Raw genomic sequence first — 23,699 nt, 5'->3', positions numbered from 1 at the left:
ACTTTTAAAATTATTCTTAATCATCCTACCCTCCATAGGATGGGTACCCATCCTACCCACCCTTAGATAATTAGGGTGAGAAGAATCCAGCGTGATAACAAAAAATGTCTACAGTATCAGAACCATGTGGGAATGGGAAGTCTAACAGGTGGCAAAGTTTTCTGCCTGAGCATATGGATATTATTCAGTAGTGCCAGATAGTTTGCATGAAGAAATGACAGTGAGATAATTTGATAGTTTCAAGTAGGTGCATGCCTTTTAGGCATTGCAGAGTATTCCTGGTTATTCCTCCATGGTTCATCACCTTTTTTTTGTTAAATATATTTATTATGTTTTTTCAACAAGAATAAACTCATACATTTTTTGAAGGGGACACTTCACTGATGTCTACTCATAGGCTCTCAGAACCTAATAGTTTTTCAGCAGGGTTGGAGCTCTGATTCAGTAATCTTACAATTGACCCTTTCTTTCTATCAAGGGGGAACATAATTCAACCTTCATTTTGTTACCTGAAGGTGGAAGAATGGCCTAAGTTGGCTAATAATTAAGGAGCATCTCAGAAAGGGGGTTTCATGATTCAGATTGTGTCTCATCCACCATTGGTAAGAGAATATCCAGCACCATATTATCAAGGTGGATCAAATTGTGTCTCTCTGCTTCTGTTGTGGGGTGGTGTTGTTACAGCCGATTCCTTGAAGTTTTCTTTTGTCTTTATGCATTAATGCATCGTGACATTTGTGCTTCAGCAGGGGTACAATCTGCAGATATAACAAGAGATCTAACTATAGAATATATGGGCAATTCCATGTTAGTAAAATATAATTCTGGCTTTATTTTGGCATTTTATTATTGTTACTATTATAATGGATAAGGGTACCCGCATCTGCACAAGCATGCTAACACTTTCTGCTGAAAACTGTAAGGACATGGTGGGCAAATCATGGACTGCACTGCTCTGCCCTCAAGCCTTTTGCACTGTTCTTTGGAAAAAAAACAATTGTAAGACTCTGTAAAATTTTATTTAAATCAAATACATTAAATTAAACATGTTTCTGACATTGAACTTTCCCTGAAAATGCTATTGTTACTTTCTTCATTGATTTCACTGCCCATTCCATAGAGGTGCTCAGCTTCATTTTTTAAAATGAGCCTGAAAGGTTATTCAGCTGGGATCATGCCTGGATATAGATGGGATCATGCAAAGCAATTTGCATATCTTTCCACGTGGGAAAAATATTCTGCAAATATCAAGTACTGCGTATGTACACTCACTATTGAAAGAAATAAACTAATGGTAACATTTTAATTTGTTCTTTATCTACGTATAGTGTGTTTAAAACATTTTTAACAGGCAAAAGCTTATGTGTTTATGTTAGGTTGCTAAGCATTATTTTAGAAAACTAATTGAAAATATTTAAGGAAGTATAAATACATCGAGAGTAAATGTCAGGTTTTTTTAAATAAAGTTTATTAAATTTTCACCTTTAAAAACAAGTTCTATATACATTTTTTGCAGTTATTTGTGATAAGAGTTATACCATTCTCCTATACATACATACCACATTAAGGGCAGCATTAGTGTGGGCAGCTAAGGAGAAATACATTGTAAATCATTTGGATGTAGAGACAGCATATTTGCATGCACCATTGCAACACACTATATATTTAAAGAAACCTTTAGGTATCAAAGATGGTAATACAACTGATTGCTGGAAATTGAAAAAGGGTCTTTATGGCTTAAAGCAATCAGGATATGAGTGGAACCAATGTATAGTTAAAGAATTAACTAAGATAGGCTTTGTAGTTGGCATGGCTGATCCATGCTTGTTTAAAAAGGAAAGTAATGGTATAATTTCATTATTGCTAATATTTACTGATGACATAGCATTAATCACCAAAACTGAACAAGAAGCTACTGAGATAATTTCACTATTGGAAAATAAATTTAAGATAAAACAGTTAGGAGAAATCAAACAATATCTTGGTTTAAAAATAGATAGAACTAGGGGAGGATACAAGATCTCACAGGCAGATAAAATTAAAATTACTAAAAAGTTTTAAAATGGAACTTTGTAAGCCGGCTAAGACACCAATGAGTCAGAAGTTTAGCCATAGGAATGTTCAAAGTCCTATTTTTCATAAGAACATTTATCAGTCCTTGATTGGTAGTTTATCTTATCTCAGTAATTGGTCAAGGCAAGATATTGCATAAAGTGTTAATCAATTAGCGAGATTTAATGCTGAGCCAACTGAAAGGCACTGGCAAGCTGCTAAACGTGTGTTAAGATATCTGAAACAAAGCATTATGCATTGTATCTGGAGCCAAAAGATGAACTGAATTTAACTGCATATGCTGATGCAAGTTTTGCTACAGACATAAATACACAAAAATCTACATCGGGTACTGCTGTATTATTGGGAAAAGCATTGATTGGATGGAGATCTATTAGACAGAAACATCTAAGTTTGTCAACAATGGAGGCTGAATTCTCATGTTTATCTTTATTATGTACAGATTTAGTTTTGTATAAGCAATTATTAATTGATATGGGAATTGATGTAAAAGATCCTATTGTTGTTTACGAAGATAACCAATCAGCAATACAGATGGCTTCAAATATTGCTGTTAAAACAAGAACGAAACACACAGATTTAAGATATTTAAATGTGAGACAATGTGTGCAAAGTAAGATGATTAAGCTAGAATACTTTATGTCAGAAAATAATATAGCAGATCATTTTACAAAGGCCCAAGGCTCTATAAAGCATAAGGCTAGCTGTGAAGATTATGGACTTAGACTGTAAGGTTGTATATATTGTCTCACCCAAAAGGGGAGAATGTTAGGAATATAAGTCACCTAACAGGTATTTGGGTTAGAAATATACAAACCAGGATAGACATTTTAATACTGTCTCTTTAAGAGCATGCTAAAAACTGCAATTGGGTGTGGTTACTCAAATGGCCATAAGATGGAGCCAGAAACCTGGGTTGTCTTAGTCTGAGTCTCAGAAGAGAGTGTAGCTGTTTCCTTCTGTTGGAAAGTATTGCCGTTCCTCCATTTTTCCTAATTGACTGATATTCATGGATTTAATGTAAGTCTGATACTGAACTGTTTTTGACACTGGACTTTGATATTTGGATTATCCCTGGATGAAAATTGACAGATTTTACCTGTGAATGATTTTGGACTGCCTATTTTGGACTTTGCTTAACGTTTCTGGAAGTAAAAACCTACATTTACTGTACAGTGTATCTGTGTGCTCTTTGTGTATTATTCAAACACTCCTCTCAAATACGTCTCCCTGTATGCGTTCATTCTCCTAACGGGGAATTACCTCAGCACATACACACACTATTTACAATTATTCTTTAAAGCTTCTACTTTTGCATTATATTTTCTTTCTAGTTTCTAACCAGGCATATCATTTTTCCCAGGCCATATAGAATTCCTTATCTTCCCTCTCCTGCAATTCCATTGTGAATTTGTTCATTTCTGTGCAATCCATTACTTTTTTTATACTCATGTCATCTGTGGGTGTACTATCTAATTTCCAAGTTTGGCCATATCATATCCTAGCTGCTGTTAAAGATGTGTATCGTTAGACATTCATTCTATTTTGAATATTCTCTTTTGGTTATCCCTAATAAAAACATTTCAGGTTTGGGTACTATCTTTAAACTTGTTATATCCTGTACCAGATCTATATCTTATTCCAGAATTCTTTCGCTTTTGGGCAGGTCCACCACACGTGAAAGAATGTACCGGGTTTCTTTTTACATTTCCAACACTCTAATTTTAAGTTTGGATAAATTTTAGCCAATCTCGCCGGTGATAGATGCCAACGATAAAACATTTTATATAAATTTTCTTTACATGAGGCTGTCAATGTTAATTTATATTTTTTAGTCCATAATCTTTCCCAATCTTCTAATTGTATGCTGTATCCAAAAATTTTCATCCAGGTTATCATAGTTGGTTTCACTACCTCGTCTAATTATACATTTTGGTTATAAATTTTTCCTCTGATTCTAATAATATTTTATCTAGTTGTGATTTTTTTTTCTATATCAAATTCTTACAGCAACCACATGATGGCGCCCAGAAAAGGTTTTGAAAGATGATTGTTTGCCAGCTTGAGAAAAAGATCAATACATATCTTATGAACCATATTACATGAAAGGAAACTATGTAAAAATTAATACATTTATACAGTTTTTTTATTATATCACATATTAGAATGTTTTCAAATATGATCATGTGTTCTTTTTTACTATTGTAAAGTTTTCAGAAATCATGAAACACTTATTGCTTACACAAGAATTAACATTAGAACAGAACCTGAATACATTAATATACATCAAAACCATGTCCATTCATCACTCAACATGGTTATTTATATATTTTCTGTTCGAGTATGTATAATAATTACTGTAATTAAAATATATTTATCACAAACAGCTCATTTTTATTCTGTTTCGAATATGCCTCTTTTCCTCTAAAATACTTCAGGACAAAGTCTTGATGTCAAGGGATGGCACATTTTGAAGAGAGGTTACTTAGGGCTGGGAGATCATATGGTGACACCACATAGATGAGTGGGTTCAGAAATTCAGCAGGTAGGCCCAGCCAACTTGTCTGACCACAATGTTTAACACAACATTTAACATTTAATAGTTAAGTAGGGTTAGTCCTGCTTAATACTTAGATGGATAGAGTTATTCCTGCTTAATACTTAGATAGAAAATTACCAAGAAATCCTTACAACCACCCTGAAAAAGGCTGCTATTTATGTCAAGAAAACATCTTGGTCAACTTGACTGAAGGCTTTGTTCATCTTCAGAAATTATGTAATTTTTGCCTATCTGAGACATCCCTTGGGAGCTCCATACAGATTGCAATTCTCTGGCACATTTGAAAATTATGTACTCAGATCTTTCTGAAATCTGTAGCTGTTAGGCACAAGAGTATCTCTCCAGAAATCACAATGTTTATATTTTATAGTGCTTGAACATTTAAATAATATTTGTCTTTTAAAAGTATAGATTGCCCTGTTACTTTAAAGTGACCAGTGGGATGTAATTGTATGTCCTTAAGCTATTATTAAGCTCATAAATTCCATCTTCTCTATGTGGTTGGGAAGAAACAGAAACTATGTGTGTAAACCGCTCCTCAAGCAAGTAAATTATAAAATTGTGTTATTGCTATTCTATATGGATAAGGGTTACAATTCTAGTTTTTTTTCTCTACAGTGAAAGTAGGAACTTATTGATCCTGAAGGTGTACCTGAAATGATATTTGTAGTGTTCTTCGTTGCTGGTTCTGACTGTTTAAAGCTACAGTCAGCAGCAGGTCTCCCATCCTGCTTTGAAACTTAGTTGTGCTTAGTTACATTTCAGTTTTGTACATAATAAAGAAAGAAAAGATTATTGAAGTAAAAGGGGACATGCAAGTACTCAAGCAATTACCAATCAACCTAGTTTAATTTTATGGCTGAATTAGATTACTGTATTTAACAAGCTCCTTGGGATATTACTTTATTACATTTGAGTGCCGCAATATGTTTTTAATATGTGTACTACCGGTATAACTAGATCATTTTAAAAGGCCTTTTAATGTAAGCAAAACTTTGCAATAGCAGGCATCTCATTTTGGTCAATGTAAGTAATTTCCAATGAAACATTACTATATTATCTATAAAATAATAAGAAAAGGAAGAAGAACATTATAGTGTAATAGCACTTAGTAATCATGATATATTGTTTAGTGACTGCCATAGACAACATTGATTTGTAGTTGTGACGCTAATAAAGTAATTTTGACCTCTTTGTCCCCGTTCCCCCTATCAAAGGGGAGAGATGGCCTACATAAGTAACCTTTTCCTGAGCTGCTTTCTTCCAGAGTGCAGCATATCCCTAAAAATTGCAAGTCACAAGTTCTGCTCTTTGTGACCTTAATTAGTTGGTTAGAACGCTCCCTGCCATTCAACGACTGCCTGAAATCGACTACACCCTAATCAGTTTTTCACTACACATTTAGGTAGGTAGTCCTGGACTTAGCCACCCATTGTTTAACATTGGTTTGAAGTTACAATGGCCTTGGAAAAGGTGCTTGATAGCTTGTAAAACACTTCGGTCTGTTGTAACATGTAGCACCATGCCCCTTCCCCTATAGTCATGTTCATACTTATGATAGGTTGTGAAGCACCCTTTGATGATGTGATTGCCATTTGCAATCTTTGCTGTCTTCCCAGAAAGTCAGTGGGGAAGCTGGGAGGAAGTTTATAAGCTGCTGTCTCCATCTGGTAAGAGGACTCCTCAAGAGGAGGTTTCTAGGACCTGATCAAAAGGGTTGCCTGTTGAGGGGAACTGAACTCCTCTGGTGGGGTATAAAAACAGAGCTTAGATCCTGAAGATCAGAATTCTGTTCTTGCACCCCGCCAAAGGTGTTCCCTCTGCCCCTTTGTGCAGAGGTGCAAGAACAGGACCTGAACTTCAGGTTGGAGTAATGTGCAGGAAAGAGATCTGACATTCTTTGGCAGGCAGCTCATTCAACCATCTGGAGATCAGAGGGGAGCCAAAATCTAAGCTAGAGTTTTAGCTCTTGAGCAGGGAGGCAGCATAGGTAAGGGGCATCGGTTGCCTCAGGTGGGTAGAGAAGCTCTTGTTGCTGGCCACGCATGAATGTCTCATTACGGGTTAAAAAAATGCTGCTTGGGATTTCAGGACGGAGGATTTTCAGCTCCTAAGGGAAGAGGCAGCTTGATAAAGAAAAGAACACTGGGTGCCTTTGGGATGGCAGGGAAAACATTAAGAAACATCGTTGTCTTGCTAATTATCCAGCACCAGGGTGAACATTCCAAAGGCCAGAGTAGTGGAGAAAAAGGGCTATAAGATAGAGTCTTTTACACAGTTTCTTATGAATTTAGTTCCGGAAACCTTTCTTGCCATTTGGGCTTATCTGTTTGGAGTCGAGCTGAAGTAAAATCATAAGCACAATTTTTGTCACTTTTTTTTAACTTAAGAAATGTTTTGTTTAAAATTAAGTTGCTGGCCCCCAATTGCAATCACTAAATGAGGATTACCTGTATTATTTTTACAGAATGTTAATCGTAGAATACTGAAATGAACTGTTCAGTCTCCTTTTGTTAAGATATTAATTAGCTAACTGAATTCTTTCTGGGACCCTCCTTTTTCTAGGGAAACAGCCTGGAATGAAAGAATCTGGGTTATTTCTGTTAACCAAACTCATGCAGAAGATGTAGTGTATGCTTTTATCCTTTGGTCCATTTAGCTTTTATTTTGTCAATAAATTTCATATTTGTCTTTCCCCCCTTGAAAACAGGTTTGTACAATGTATATTTTTGGTATTTACTTGCTAAAATTTTAACCTTTTATTGATGCTAATTTTTTAGGATAAGGAGCCTCTTCGGATTATACCACTGAAAGAAGTTCATAAAGTCCAAGAATGTAAACAAAGGTGAGAATTGTAAAGGTATCAAATCATATGTAATTGGAATAAGAAACCCTGGTCATGCTGTTTCTCATCTTAATTTAATACATTTCATTTGCTTTATGATCAAGTTATAAAGTCAAATTATTTAAACATAGGATATCTTTAACTGACAAATGTAGTTATTTGAATGTTATAATGAAACTTTAGAAAGGTGGAACCACCAAGCTGTGGTTGAAATAAAACAGGATTAATCCTGATTAGTGTTTGGATGGAGACAGTGTAGGAATTGCAGGGCTTCTGATTAGATTGTGCAGGTTTTAAAAAAAAATCAAAAGACAAAATCAAGTCATTTCCAAGGAGTGCTTTCAAAAAAACTGCAGAGAAGTAGTCACCTTGAACATGACTTGAAAGGACTGGTGCTTTTTAACACTTTTAAAATTGTCTGGAATTAAGTCTAATTAGTCGAGGAGCCAAATTTGCTGCTGATATTGAATTTTTCAAAGTAGTAAAGGACTACCCAGAGCTCAAAGGGGTCACTGCAAATTAATGACGCAAGTATCAAAAGGGCAAATGCACTCAATGTGAGCAGATATAAAATGATATATAAGGTAGCAAGAATGCTATGCTGATTTCAAACAAGAGGTTGGAGCAATTCATGAAAGTCAGGGGGAAGAATGAGTATTAATAATAAGAGCCTCATTGGCGCAGTGGTTAGAGTGTAGTACTGCAAGCTACTTTTGCTGCAGCCAGCTGCCTGTAATTTGGCAGATCGAATCTCACCAGGCTGAAGGTTGACTCAGCCTTCCATCCTTCTGAGATGGATAAAATTGTTGGGAACAATATGCTGACTCTGTAAACCGCTTAGAGAGGGCTGTAAAGCATTATAAAGGCGGCAATATAAATCAATAAATAAATATGTCTAATTGCTATTGCTAGTATTAGCTTTGGTAGCAGTTTGACTGCTTCTGAAAGCCATCTGCTGGGAGAGTAGTGGGTTTCTCTGTGCTGTTGGTTGGTTGCAGAGAAAATAGTCTGCTAGACTAAATGGCCAGAAGTCTCATTCATCAGGACCAGAGGTGGTATTCAGCAGGTTCTGACCAGTTCTGGAGAACCGGTAGTGGAAATTTTGAGTAGTTCGGAGAACTGGCAAATACCACCTCTGAATGGAGATTTTGCAATATCCTTCCCCTGCCATGCCCACCAAGCCACGCCCAGAGAACTGGTAGTAAAAAAATTTGAATCCCACCACTGAACAGGGCACTGCTTATATAAGGCACTTGGGTAGAAGGATGGATGAAAGTAGGGGGATATTTCAGATATATTATTTTGAAAGGGTTGATTGCATTATTGTTCAGGATATTTCAAATAATGCCTTTGTAAAAGAATGAAAAATCAATCTGGGCTAAATAAACACTTTCCTAAAGATTTCCTAGCTACAAACACAAATAATACATCAAAGCATGCAGTTCATTAAGTTACCAGGTGATTCTCTTATGGCATTATGAAGTTTCTTAGGACATCTTTTATGTATGTTTTAATCCCATGTTTATCTTGTTTAATTTGACAAGTATGCTTAGGTAAGATTCAGCAATGGACATATTTGCCTTAAGTTTTGAAAGAAGAAGACAATATATAAATCGGGAAGTACAGGTCTTAGCTTTGACTTTGTCCGATTATCACCCTTAAGGAGGTTGTGCCAAAAAGTTGATAATAATCTACATGTAATGGGTGTCAAACTCGATTTCATTGAGGGCTGTATTTAACCTTGGAGAGCTGGGGTGTGTGGCCAGGGTATGTGTGTCCATAAGTGGGTGTGGGCAGGAGTGGGCATGGCCATGGTGGGCGTGACAGGAGAGTCATGTCAGGGGCACCTGTTGTGGCCAAGTGCTAAGGCAGGACTTCCCTGATACCCTTCCACACTCTCGTTATAATCTGCCTTCCTTCCTCCCTCCCTCCCTTTTCTTCTTTTTACTTTCCTCTTCATTCTTCTTCTTCCTTCCCCTCTTTCCTTATTTTTCCTTCCTTGCTCTCTTCCCATCTTCCCTTTTCCTTTGTCTTTTCTCTTTCCCTTTTTCCTTTCCTGTCCCTTCTTGCATGCTCAAATGCAAAAGGGGAAACATTTCTCCTTTTGTTTTATTTTTAGTTTGTTCTGATAGCCCTCTGCCAGCAAAAACAAAGCTGGTGGGGGGGGGCGTTCTCTTGGCAACCAGCATGTATTTATGATGATTGCAGTGTCCTGGGGCCATGCGACTGTCATTTGTGACCTTTCCAGCCAACTCTAACAAGCAAAGTTAATGGGGGAAACTGGATTCAGTTAACAATATGTGATTCACTTAACAACTAAAATAATTTGTTTAACAAGTGGCAAAAAAGTCCACTAATCAAGCATAACAACTGATTATCCATATAGTGCAGGTGGTCCTCATTTAACAACTATTTATAGCTACAATGTTGGTGATCAGATTTTGTATTTATGATCTTTGCAAGTCCTAAAGCAAAGAGAAGCTGAAACAAGACCATAAGTACACCTGCACTTTCATTTAGTGATTGCTTTGTTTAAAGTTGCTGGTCTTAATAGTGATAATTAAATGAGGACTACCTCCATGTAATTTAATTACTGTCAAAGTAGATATTTTAAAACTGAATGCATTTTTCTGTATCAGATACATGAGCTAGAATTTGATTTTAACAATGCATTATGTTTACATTTTTGTATGTTTTTCAGTGATATTATGATGAGAGACAATCTTTTTGAAATTGTAACAACTTCTCGAACATTTTATGTACAAGTAAGTCTTCTATTTGTGCATTTTATGTAAGGTAACAAATTTCCATTTCCTTTCAAATATACATTTGAATATACGTATATTAACCACAACTAATTTAATTTTGCAACTAAAAAGAACATGAACTAGGGCTTCCCAATTTGCAGAGAATTAGTGAAGTGGAGTGTAATTAGTGAAGTTTGAGAGTATTTACCATAGTAGGTGTTTGGATGGTGTGAAATTGTGATTTATGTGTCTATTGATGGCTGATTTGTCTCAAGAATTCCCCAGCATTTTTGGATTTAGCTTGATCTAGGATGTTCACAGTTTCCCAGTTGAAACTATGGTTGAGTCAAGCCCATGTATTGTAAGTTTAAGAAGTTTACATATCTTCCTAGTTATTGTTTATAAATGTGCTCAGTTAATCTTTGCCTATCTATCCTACATAGTAGCTATTGCAGTCCTTACACTGCATGTATAGATGACTCCTGGGGTTTTTTTGTTCCCTTTTTCCCCTCTTTGACTATTGGGTCTCTTGGTTTACTTAAGATGGAGGGTTTTAGTTGTTCTGTGTACTATGGTGATGCCACATTATTACGATGGTTTGTTTCTGAGATTTTCTGAGACTTTTTAAAATGCATGGCAGTGTTATACTTACTTGACTTTTCTAAACTTTTTTTCTTTTTCCCAGTGAAGTCTTCAATTTCCTTGTTTGTTCCTTTTTTAGAACATTATAAATTATTCACATAATTTCAGTGCATATTGAGGTTAAATAACATACTGATGAATCCTCTTCAGTAGTTAGGTTGGTAACAAGGAAGTTGTAATAATTATTAATGGGCTTTTCATATCCTTATTCATTGAAAAATATCTGAAAATAGCTATGGTCACCTGCCAGGATTTTTCTTTTCAGGAAGTAGAAAATGGCTTTATATAACTATTTCCAAAATAGTGGCCGCGATGTCATGAACTGTGCTTTAAATACACTATTGTAGTAAATCTTTTTCATGAGGATCAGTCTAGATTAAACTCTTTAAATCTGTTCATGAGGAAAATATTTGACATATTCTTATGTTGTATAGGTAAAATACTTTTAAATCTAAAACTGAAATTCGACAAAAGTTTTATATTACTCTTATTTTAGGCCGATAGCCCAGAAGACATGCATAGTTGGATTAAAGCCATTTCTGGTGCAATAGTAGCCCAACGGGGACCTGGAAGATCAGCAGCTTCCGTATGTTTTTAAACAACTTAAATGATGATATTTTAGCAATAATCAGTATTGCACATACTCTTTTTATCAGTCAACCTTTTTCCTAGATCTGGGGTAACACATTTGCATGCATTACAACTTGCATAGACTGTTAAGTTTTTGACTCAATGCTAATCTTTTTTAAAAAAAAAAACTATTTCTGTCTTTCTGTATTATTTTAATATTTAGACGTTAATCTGTGCTCTCTTAATTGGACCAAAATGAATTGTGTGAATTTATATGATCTTTTTCTGAATTTTGTGCTTGAGACATCCCTAAATTGATTTAAAGCACCTTGGAATAGAATTCTTTGAAACCTTTAATTTTCAGTCCTCTTAGCACAGAGTTTGTAATTTAAAAAGATTCTAGGTTTCCTTTTTAAACAGCTGGTGTTACAAGGATAATATTGCCAAACTGTTAATAAGTGTCAGTAATTATGTAGTTGTTTCATAGATGGCATATTTTTCAATCAAACATATGTTTATACTACTAAGTATATAATTGTTATAATGTGCTATGGTGATTGTTTTTTTAAGTCATTCATTTTTAGCAATATTGTTTTTTATTTCTGTCAATATACTAGAAGTTTATTCTAGCTTGTATACAGCCTGGTGATATTAAAACAATCCACCTTTTTTGCAAAAATGGATTAAAACAGTCTAATCAATTGCCACTATCGTTTAAAAACTCTCTGGGAACGGAATGCATTCTAGTTGATGGAAAGGTTATTGGGAATGGGTACTCCTTTGTGTCTTTGGTGTGTTTTTAATTTTTGTGGTGGGATAACTCTACTAGTGGCTATCAGCAGTTCTTTCCTTTCCTCTCTTCCTCCCTTCCTCTTCTCAAGTTTAGGTTACTCTAATCTTAGCTTTGCACTGTGTTCCAGATGCGGCAGGCCAGAAGGCTGTCGAATCCTTGTATACAGAGGTATACATCAAGAACTGGTGAATGCAGCACGTATGTGGGCTCTCATGTAAACCTGCCATTTCATCAGAGGGCTGAAATCCAAAACATTTATTAACACCATATAAAATGATGAACTTGATCTTGTGGTTTCTTTATCATTATCACCATGAAATTACTAACTTCTGAAACATTTTCCATTGGCTATTAAATTTGGTCTTTCTAAATAAAATCTATTTCTCAGAATGGCAAACATTCCCTTGCTAAATCTCTGTTCCTTTCATTGAGAAGAAAAGCTCTAGTAGCAAATTCATGGAGACAGAAACTATGTTTGGCCTAATTTGCATGAGAGTTCATATTTAAATTTAATCATTTTAAAACACAGCTAAATAAAAGCCTCTCAGAACCTAATAGTTAAATGTGTGTACATAAAGTATGCACACTAAGAAAAACATAATCAACCAACCTGCATGGGTTTTATAATATATATGCATGGGATCATTAGTCAAGATGCAGGGATTGTAATAGCTTAAATTAGTTTGATTAACTAATCTGTGGTTAATCAAAATAATGAATCTAAGCCTTTTATATTCTAATCACAAAATTTGTGTCTTATCACAAAACTACAAATTGAAATATTTGAAATGCTGCTCCAGCACAAATCTTGCTTGAGTTCAATTTAAAAATGTTATAGAAATGTTTATATAGTATTCACTTTAGAAAAGAAATTTGTATTTAAAAATTACTTTACACAATCATTTTGTGTTAAAATATTTATTTCTGATCACTTTTGTACCAACTTTCTTCTTTACCTTCCTTCACTTAGATGAATTTATAAATCGTTGTAGACCTGTTCACGGTTTATTCTATCTTGATAATCAGCTCAACATTATAAAAATTTGTTGACCAGGCTAATTCTGAATCTAGCTAAGCAGCACATTCTCCAGCTAATGATTTGTGTAATAAAAATGGAAAATTTTATACCAAGCCTACCTTTCAAAATAAGAGAATATTTTGTTCATTGAAGTATTAACATGTTAAGAGGCTCATTTCTAACTTAAACTAGAAGAACATTTTGAAATGTTATCCTAAACCAGTCTTTGCTTGTTCATCTAAGTGCAACTTTTAAAACTTTCAGATGGTCAGAAACTTCCACTTTAGGTTGATTGGAAACTAATTCCAAAATTTGGCAGGAAATGGATAACATTTCTGGAACAGACAAGTAGACTGCTATGGTCTTGCTATCTTTTATTAAGAAGCTTCATATTCTGATGTAATTTTAGATTAAATTCCCAATTGTTCCAATACAGGATAAGTTATAGTGGTTGCCAATTTTCAGCATACCTTGCACTTTGATTTTAATTGATGAATATTATTCAATACTCTTCAGAATTTTTTGTGAATTTTTTTCCTCAGTTTTCAGATTAATTCTTTTATGTTTCTTGCTTATTGTAGAAATTATCTTCTGCAGTTTTCATTAAGCATACTATTAAAATGCAGAACTCAATAATGGTATGATCATATTTAATAAGTATGAAAAATACTGAATATAATAAATAGTTCACCATCAAAGCAACAGCTACCATTGTAGAGTACAATATAGAAAAAGTCAAACTACATAACATATTATATTATATTTGGAAATATTGACCAGCAAAATCAGATATCACTATGATTTAATAGAACAAATAATTAAGGAATAAAGCACAGATGAACGAAAAGATAAATTTAATTCACATAAAATTTTAAGAATTTAATTATACTTCTTTTTTACAAGTGAATACACTTGCATGAATTTATGGGATTAGTTTCTTGAAATTCTTTTAGGTTTAGATTTCAAAAAGTATTTAATCCTATTTGCAAATTCTCAAAATTGACAGTTTCTTCAAAACGCTGCCAGTGGTATGCTCACAATGGGCTCGTGGCAAGTAAGGGGGAAATCTGTTCTGGGAGATTGATAGCATTGGGCATAATAACTCAGTGCAATTGCACTGACAGAATTAAAAGATTTTCATGCTAGATTTAGGGATTTGTCTTGGCTGTTTTAGCTTGCTATTACACAATGCTGTATGCTCACAGTCTTAACATTGTGCTGCATCGGAGAAGCTTTTGCTTTGTGCTCTTATGCCTTGCTTCATATTTCCCTTTTCATTATTTCAGTGATGTAGGTCTGAATTGAGTAATTAACATGGAATAAATGACCAACTTAATCAGATAATTATTTCTCCTTTACAGGAGCATTCCAGCTGTTCAGAATCCAAATGTCCTACAAAAACAGCAGCAGCCACCTCACATTCCACAACCGCTCACCGCCCCACTTTGGTCCAAACCCTTAACAGCAAACCCCCTGTCTTGGAGAAGCGAAGATTTCATGAATCTTTTACCACGGCCAAATCAGGGAGCTTCAAGATCCAGGCTGTCCCTTCAAGAAACTCAACTTCCAAAGTGACTCTGCAAGGCCTATTGGAACCTCAAAGTAAAAATGGCACTCAGGAACCGGATCCTGATCCAGTGGATCTGGATGATGCAAGCCTTCCAGTTAGTGATGTGTAATGATGGGGAAGAGTCTGGAAAATTAAGAATTGTTTTGGTCCTTGAATTTCCTTTCTCAGACTTTTAGCCAAAGATAGAAAGAACAAAACATAGAACGTTGCTTATGTTGACCTTTGTGTATGCATACATTCAAAATTTTGTATGTTTTAATAGTTATATGCTGCCTTGCACTGTGTATCAGAGCAGACTTTTTGCTTTTTCTGTACCCTGAAGACAAATCTTTTTGATAGGAAGGGGCCGAAAGATGATACTTGATCTAAAAATTATTTAAGCAAGGTACCAGCTGTTCTTCATCAGTTTAGCAAAACTGAAAAAAAACACCCTTAATGCTATTTTTTTAAAGCCAATTTACAGCTTAATGATCTTGTAATTCAGGCTATTGTCAACCAAATCGGCTTATTTTCTAAAAATACTGGCACAGGTTTTTGGGGCATCTATGTATACAGTGTTCTTTGATTGTCAGGACTGCAGAGTGTAACAGTAGAGGCAATGTAATGCACTTTTCCTATGCAAAGAGATTTTCCATGTTAAGAATATTTCATGTTAAGAAATTAAGAAAAACACCATGCTGCAGTATCTAAAATGAGGTATGTTTTCCTTACAATGAATGCTTAGATTTGAGCAATCTATGTATTCAAGGCACAAAAACTGCTCATAACAAATATAATATTTGTTAAAGTACAATAAGTGAGAATCTCTATGAGAAAAGAAAGCTTATAAGAAAGGCCCACAGATTATTTACAGTAATCTAAATGTGCTGACTTAATTGGATCTTCTGATAAATGCTTTGTAAATCACTGCCCTTCCATAGAATCCAAATCCTTTAGAATTACAGAAAACTGGTGCTGTAAAATTTACATTATCATAATACAGCTATTTTGAATATTAAACCTATTTTTGATGCACTCCTAAAGGTAAATTGTAACTTTTGCACATTTGGATATTGATGGACCACCAAAATAAAGGTATTATGTAGATTTTTTAAAAAAACTAGGGAACATAAACTATTAAATCTTTTAAAGATTTAATGAAATATTTTATAATGGGCTTTGCAGTAATTATTTAAAACAATTGTTCCAAATTTTGTTTTCTCTTGTGTGATCTCCCCTCTCCTCCCTGCTTCAGTGAGTTGTAACTGGTTCCCATTTTATATTTGGTCAGTAAAAGACTGAACAAACTCTGCTTCATGCTATTAATTGGTACTGAATTATTCCATCATGCAACTGTGGCCTGTAACTTCTGTGCACTGTATTTATTAAAAGTGCCTGTGGGTTCTTTCTTCATGATACGTTAAAAGTTTGGGGGTTAAATAGATTTATTTTTCTGGTTTTGAGCCTTGTGTGATATGGTTCAGCATGTGTATCAGGTGAAATGCTTATGCAGTTTCCAGCATGCCAGTATCTGAGTTGTGCATAATGATTTTCAAACTGGAAATTTGTTCAGTTCAGTGACAATAATAGGCTTAAAAAGCTGATGCTGGATAATTGATCAAAAAGAGAATGCACTATTTTATAGGCAGGTAGTGAAAAAAATCTGTTTAATCAACAAAAGGCCCAAAGTTTCACATGCTGCTTCTTTATGCAATTTATACTTTCCATTGTATAATATTTTGTGTATGTTATGCTTGAGAAATTCTAAAGCATGAATGGAGATATTTAAGCAAAAAAATCCTCCACTATTCCAGTGAACTAGGCGTTCTTTTGACTTATGTCTTAGTGGAGCAAAAGCCAAAATTTTCAAATTAGTTGAAAGGGATGTTCCATTAAGTTAAGAGCAGTAGTGTGTTGTTCCCTTCAAATTTCCACTACTGTCTTTAAAAAAAAAGAAAGAAAGAAAGAGGATGATTCTACAACTGTCTCCATTTCAGGGAGGATATATAGATTTTTACTAAGCTGACTAGATTGTACATATTGTCACAGCTTTTAAAAGATATTCTAATTTTAAAAATACTTGTTACTTGCTTGCATAAATTATAGTAGCAATGGGAGCAAGAAACCTTTTATTTTATCCTATTAGAGAACTTCAGTTAGACCAGTGGTTCTTAAATGGGTGTGTATTGGGGGGAGGTAATTTTCCCCAAGTGGGTAGTTGAGAGTAATGAAGCAATTTGTAACTGCATGTTTGTGAGTCAAGGATCCAGTTTGGGACTGAAGATGCCAAGATGTCTGTGTAAAACAACAGCCTGGATTTTTTGGGGGTGGGTGGGGATAGTGACATTACTTGGAAGAGGAATAATTGAATCAAACAGTTTAAGAACCGTTGAGTTAAGCAATGACCAGCACATTCCTGCTTTTATTAGATTTTTATCCTGCTTTTATTACTTTTATAAGTAACTCAAGGTGGTGAACATACCTAATACTCCTGTCTCTTCCTCTTTTCCCCAATAATAACAACTTTAAGTGGGTTGGGCTGAGAGAATAAATGGCCCATACCTGCTTTCCGTGTGCCATATGTATAAAATAGGGTGTTTAGAGTAATACAAGAAGTCCAATTATGTGTTTATTTCCATGTATATATCCTATTTTGTACACCCAACTCTTCTACAATTATGAGCCTGGGTGGACCTGCATTTTGAAACATGACATTATTATTTACATTTCATTTGTCCTTCCTAATGCTTAAGTGTTTGATTTATGGTCCTTTTAACTACCTTTAACTATATAGTCTCTAGCTCCCAAATGAATTTCCCCAGATATAACTTCCCCACAAAATCTTGATCTCAGGCTTTTATATTTGCAAGAAGAATCATTTGGCACTTGTAAAAGAGAACATTTTTGCCATCCTATTTTGTTTCTGCACATAAACTCAAAAGACATAGGTATTTTATATCACTGACAAACTGAATCAGTCACTTTCCAGCTTTTTCATTAAATTTGTCTCATAGGGAATTTTCACTGTTGTTCCCACTTAGCTACAATTCTGTTTGCCATCCAATAAACAGTTTGGATCACAGCTATTGTGATTGTGGAAATTTGCTGAATAACTTGTCTTTCAAGAATACATCTATTGTTAAATATACTAACTACATTTATAAAAACTTATGTGGATCAAATCTGTAGATGTTAAAAACTGAAATAAAAAAGGACAAGGCCTAAAAAGATAGTAGAATGCCAAATTTCTGTGATGTTCTTTCAGATTGCTCCGATACAGCAGTACCTTTATATTTCTCAATTATAAGCTAAATATTTACAAGCAATGTTTGTAAATTACATTTTATTTGCCTTCTCAGTTACATGTGAATTAAGGTAGATGTTCTGTTCAGTCTAATTCAGGAGAATACATTTTAACTTGTAACAGATTTAGCAAATGTATGAAAGTCTTTATTTTTCACAATAAGTATTTTCTGGATGAAACTGAGTTGGATTGTTTGTTGTATTGCCATACCTTGATGTTGTGGTAGGTTTACTGGTTCTGGTACAATTTCTACATTGCATGTTCCTTTTATTCTTTGAATATTACCAGTTTTCAATAGTGAAGTGTAATCACAGCAGCAATCTTATGGATTCCTTTAAAATCAAACTGCTTAGATAATTCAATAGTGTGGGAAATGCTTGTGGTTGGCAAATTGTCAGGACTTTTAATTTATCAGTACTTTTTATATAAAATTGAAGAAAATTGTTAATTTATTTGGAACCTGTGGTGTTTTCTGTAAATGTCACACCTGTTAATAAATTGACATAAATAATGAACTATAATAATCTTATCAGAGTACTACATTTAAGTGTACATCAAAAGACAAATTGTTCAGTGAATGAAACTATTTTTGCAAACTTTGTTCTGCCCTTCAGATTCACCAAAAATCTTAAAAGTGATATTTTTAATTGATCAAAAAGCAAACATTAAAAAAATCTACCGGTAGCTCCATTAATACAATTAATCTTATTATCAGAAACATTTTAAAGAGGTAATATTCCTCAATGGTAAAAACTAGGTTGTAAAAAACTATTGCTGAAAACATTTTGGTGTGATCTGTCAGAGTATGTTATTAAATATGCCAATTTGTATACATGTGTTTTTATATGTGCAGTCCTCACATGTGACAGGTTAGCCTTGAATGATACTGAAGAATGAGGGTTCAGAAACCATAGCTTATCCGAGAAAAACTGACTACCCTCCATGATGCATATTTAAAAGTTCAGATGAAAATTCAAACAGATTAAATAGTAGCAGACTATTGTGTGATGAAATAAGCGGTGTCTAAATTGGATAAATACAATTATGAAACAGTATAACACCCAACATTAGAAAATAGAGGAAGAACCCTTTTAAGCTTTTAACCCTAATAACAGTACAGAAGAAAATTATCAGGAAAGAAACTGGAAGGAAGCTTCCAACCAAAAGTAAAGCTGGTCTTTCTAGCTAGCTTAAAATCCTGTTGGGGACTCTAGATGCATTTTAATATGCTGTTGGAAGGACTTCTGTTTTTAATAATATGAGAAGAGGGAACATCTGGTAACTGAACTAGAACTTCTGAAAGTTCTGATTATTGTGGCCAAATGTCCTGCTACCAGGAATTGTGATTCAATAATACTTGGCAGCCTATAGCTACCTTACTTCTGCCTTAATACTGGAGCTATGCCCAAAGTAGCTCATTTTTCTTGAGATAGTATCAAAGCAATCATATGGTTCACATCCCATTATAAGACAAACTGACAAAAAGTGACACTGATTTCCTGTATGTATATTTTATCATTATTAAATCATGCCTAGTACTCCCAAAAAGTTTACAAATAACATGAATTGTAAACAAAAATACAGTTAAAAGCAACTAACAGACAGCTGCCATCTTCATAGGGTAATTAATGGCTTTACAGGACAGTAAAAAGAATCCAACTGAGATTTCTGGTAAGTTCTTTGCTTGCTTTCCTCAGTAATATTTCCTATAGTTTCCTAGTATTTCCTATTAATAACAGAATAGGAGAAATATTGCATCACCATCTTGTTTGATATAAGAAGGAGTTTTATTGGCATTCTAAGGATTTAACTTATTTTTCTGAGTGCAAAACCTATTTGCATCACTTAGCTTAGCATTTGAAAAGGCAGTCTTGAATGTCAGTAAGTGTCCTAAATTTTCCTTAGCTAAGTAGCAGGCTGGTTGCGTTCCAGCAATCTTTTTTGTGTGTGTGTGCACGATACTGCAAATGTATTAGCAGCAGCATAGGAAGGTATTCTGAGGACAAAGAGAATGCTTTTCTGTGTCCTAGAAATTTGAAACTTTCCGGGAAGTTTGTGTTTAGGACAGAATATAGTGATCCCATTGGAAGACCGCATCTCAAATTATGACCTACAGCTCTTTTCTTAAAAGCACAGGCCATATTAGCCAACCAATGTAAATATTCTGGAAAAATAACATTTTGATAAACTAATAGAAATATGTTGCCTTATAACTATTTTTCATATGAGTATTTGCAAACTGGAATATAAAGTGAGTAGGTCATAGAAACAAATAGAGATGGTGAGGGAATTTTGTAGGACAATGTGGGGAAAGTTCACATTCTTTGAGGCTGTGCTTATTGGCATCCTACATATCACTGCATCTTACAGTTAAAACACTTCAATTCCCTTACCAGTAGGCCAACTATGTTAATTCCCAAACATAACGTTTTTTAAAAACTGCATTTTTGATCCAATTTGCACAGGGCTTAAGATCAGCTATATATCTGTATGAGCCACAAGTGCAGGTGTCAACCAGCTTGAGGTATATTCTTGAAAGCTCAACCAAAACCCAGGTGAATATTTCACAACATCTGAGACCAGGATTTTTAAAACGTTTGTGTGTGTGTGTGTGTGAGAGAGAGAGAGAGAGAGAGAAACAACATTTATGGCGCATTCCCCAAGCAACAGGATGGATCTGAGCTAAGTTTGGAACTCTAGGTTGGCTGATAGGATGATCTACTTATAGAAAACGTGCAGGAACTAGGTATAAAGGATTACAGAAAATATGGGGGGAGGATTCTTATGGCCAGTATGTTCACCTGATATAAATGATAGAGCCATGCCTTTCAATATTAATAAAATTGCTTTAAAAAAAAACTCTGAAAGGGGAGGGGGGAAAGTTCCGTGAGCTTGCTGCAATTTGCACTCCCCCTTGGCGCGGCAGCAGACGCCCTTCCCTTGTCCAGCCTTGCAGAACGGCGCCAAGTCTCCTCCCAGACGGCTCCTCAAGCCAGCGGCGTTTTCCACGCGCTCATCCAACCTCTCCGCCGGCGGCGGCGGCTCCTTTTAAAGCAGCGCTTCCCTCCTCAGTTGCTCTCCGCGCTTTTGCCAGGCAGGGATTCCACTTCCCTGTTGCCGCGCGCCAGGACCCTCCTTCCCTCCTCACTTGGGCCGCGCCGTCCCGATCCGTTGCGCGTGTTTCGCTCGCTGGATTTTCCGCGCCTTGTGAGAAAGCAATGATGAAAGCCCTTCTGTGGCCTTTGGCGCCCAGCGGCTGGTGGCCGTGCCTCTTCTTGCTCCTGCTCCCGGGAGCTTCGGCTCAAGCCTTCGGGCGACGTTACGAAGAGCGGGCTTGCCCTGACCTCTGCGACCGCGCGCGGTGCCCGGAGGTGCCCACCGAGTGCGCGGGAAGCGGGCAGACGCTCGACTCCTGCGGCTGCTGCCCCGTGTGTGCCGCGCAAGAGGGCGAGTCTTGCGGAGGGTCGCCGTACGGGGAGCCGTCCTGTGCCGAAGGGCTGTTATGTGTGCTCTCGCCCGGGGGACCCGGAGTGGCGGCTTCGGCCACGGTGCGCAGGCGAGCCAAAGCCGGCCACTGCGTGTGTGCCGGGAACGAACCGGTGTGTGGCAGCGATGGAAGAAGCTACGGCAACTTGTGCCAGCTGAGGACCGCTAGCCAGCGCTCCGAAAGCCAGCATCAACCTCCCGTCATCGCCATTCAGAGGGGCGCCTGCGGCCAGGGTGAGAGCTCGCTCGGAAACACGGCGGGGCGAGGGAGGGCGCACATCTCCCAATTTTCCTCTGCTAAGTCCTCGCGTCGGCTCGCGAAATAGGTTGGACTGCCACATCCATAAATATTGTGGTGGGGAATATTGGAGCCCAACGCATCTGGGGAGGATGTAGGATAGCCAAAGTAAATTGCCTTTTCCCCCCTTCCTCCAAATCTGACTCCCGCCCTGCGCGATGCCTGGCGCTGGGTTAAATTTGTATCCTCTCTCCGTCGCTTTTTTTTTTTTTTTTGAATAGTCTGAAACGTTATTACGGTGCTAACTTATTTAAAAAACTTAATTTAGCTTCTTTCTTCTTAACTGAAGAAGAGAGAGGGAAGATTTAGGCTGGGCGTGAAATCCTCCTTTCCTAAGGGGGAGCTAAGATAAATGTTACTTTGCATATTTAAACGATAACAAAACGGCTACTTTGCGGTGCCCAGGAGAATTTAGACTTTTGGTTTCCAAGATATGATAATAGTTGTGTCCATGACCTTCTAGAAAGGAAAAAAAAAAGTAGATAGTTGGAGATGCAGCATGAGTCAGGAATGCTGGCTTGGGTCATGGAAGGAACAAACAGATGGAAGACATCTGTATGAAAAAAAAAGTCTGTTCCAAGGAAAGAAGATAACAAGTGAGACAAGATATAATAGAGAGAGATTAGTGAAAGGTCACAGCTTTGAAAGAGAGGATTCAGTTTTGTTAGGTGAGAATAGAAGAGTCGGACCATCCTTTAAACGAGCTTATATGCTAGGCATATGTCTAGCTTTTGATCCAGCAGTGTGAAGGGAAATATATTTGTTTGATTTGGTCATTTTGAAATCAGTAGAATAGATTCTTCCCATTTTGCACAGGTACAATATAAACTATGTTATAGGAACCCTTGTTGAACTTTTTTGCATGTTGGTCCATGCAGATGTGATTTTTACTTCTATTTTTAATATATGTTTTGGACTTATGGGATAGCCATAGTGGAAGTGAGTGGTATAACAAATCCAAATAAATAAATAACATTATATTAGTACTATATAATTTAGATGTATCTTATAATATGTACCTACCTATAAGTGTTACTTTTAGCCCAATTCAGGTTTTTTTAAAAAACTCAGGATAGGTTTATAAATAACCAATGTGTTTTAAAGTGTTTCACTATGACTCTTCTTAGGTTGATTTATTTTGTAATGCTGTAGGCTATTTCAGGATTACTATTAATGGAAGAATAAGCTAAATAAATAAACAAAAGTCTACTGAGAAGTCCAGATGTGTTCCCTGGGTCTTAACTCCTGGAAAGTATGTATCAAATTACACCCATAGTTCAGTGTTATGTTATATTTTATATGGCTCAAAAGTCATCATAGGTAAGAATCCATGATGATCATACATATCAAAGACCAAAACAACCTTGGAGGATAACCATAAGTATTGGCAGCCAAACTTTTCATTTGTTTAACTTCCTAACTACATATGAGTCATTTTTCTGTTTGCATAGGGAAATCATGACTATAAGTACTCCTTTTCTAGGGATGGAATTTGAATGGGTGTGCATTTTAAACAGAATAACGGGCAGCTGAAGGAGAGGGATTAAGCAGTTATTTTTCCTTTAGTTATACTTGCAGGGACCTGTGGTTGCTTTTCATAAAAAAGTTGGAAGACTTTTGTTTACCAGGGTAAAACATCTGGTTTGGCTCTTACAAAAAATTTCCTTGAGATAAATATTTTCTTTGATGAGACTGTGACTGAAAAAACAAGAGTTTTGCCCTTACTAGTCTGTTACCTGCTGAGACTTATAAATTACCTGCATTAACTTATAAATCCCAGCAACAGAGGATTTTTTAAAGCTGGATCAAGCTAA

The 23,699-nt window shown here is 35.9% G+C and overlaps 2 protein-coding genes across 4 annotated transcripts in view; both read left to right on the top strand.

The window, feature by feature from the left end:
- PLEKHA1 (pleckstrin homology domain containing A1) overlaps nt 1–18,616 on the top strand; it is a 56,535-nt gene extending 37,919 nt beyond the window's left edge. The window contains exons 9-13 of one of the 3 annotated variants that reach the window (XM_026704913.2): nt 7,414–7,478; nt 10,180–10,243; nt 11,364–11,453; nt 12,358–12,398; nt 14,610–18,616. In XM_026704913.2, coding sequence (XP_026560698.1) covers nt 7,414–7,478; nt 10,180–10,243; nt 11,364–11,453; nt 12,358–12,398; nt 14,610–14,823 — 474 coding nt within the window. In that variant the 3' untranslated portion in view covers nt 14,824–18,616. Of the gene's footprint in view, nt 1–7,413; nt 7,479–10,179; nt 10,244–11,363; nt 11,454–12,357; nt 12,429–14,609 lie in introns of all 3 variants that reach the window. The other 2 variants (XM_026704912.2, XM_026704911.2) reach the window with 2 other exon arrangements.
- Nucleotides 18,617–21,091: 2,475 nt separating this feature from the next.
- Nucleotides 21,092–23,699, top strand: part of HTRA1 (HtrA serine peptidase 1) — a 42,777-nt gene continuing 40,169 nt past the window's right edge. The window contains exon 1 of the mRNA XM_026704915.2: nt 21,092–21,821. Within this exon, the coding sequence (XP_026560700.1) occupies nt 21,320–21,821 (502 nt within the window). The 5' untranslated portion in view covers nt 21,092–21,319. The remainder of the gene's footprint in view (nt 21,822–23,699) is intronic.

Source organism: Pseudonaja textilis, chromosome 4 (genome assembly GCF_049901715.1).
Source record: "Pseudonaja textilis isolate UNSWEBS1 chromosome 4, rPseTex1.2, whole genome shotgun sequence".
NCBI classification, from domain to species: domain Eukaryota; kingdom Metazoa; phylum Chordata; class Lepidosauria; order Squamata; family Elapidae; genus Pseudonaja; species Pseudonaja textilis.
This window is presented reverse-complemented; position numbering and strand designations above follow the sequence as displayed.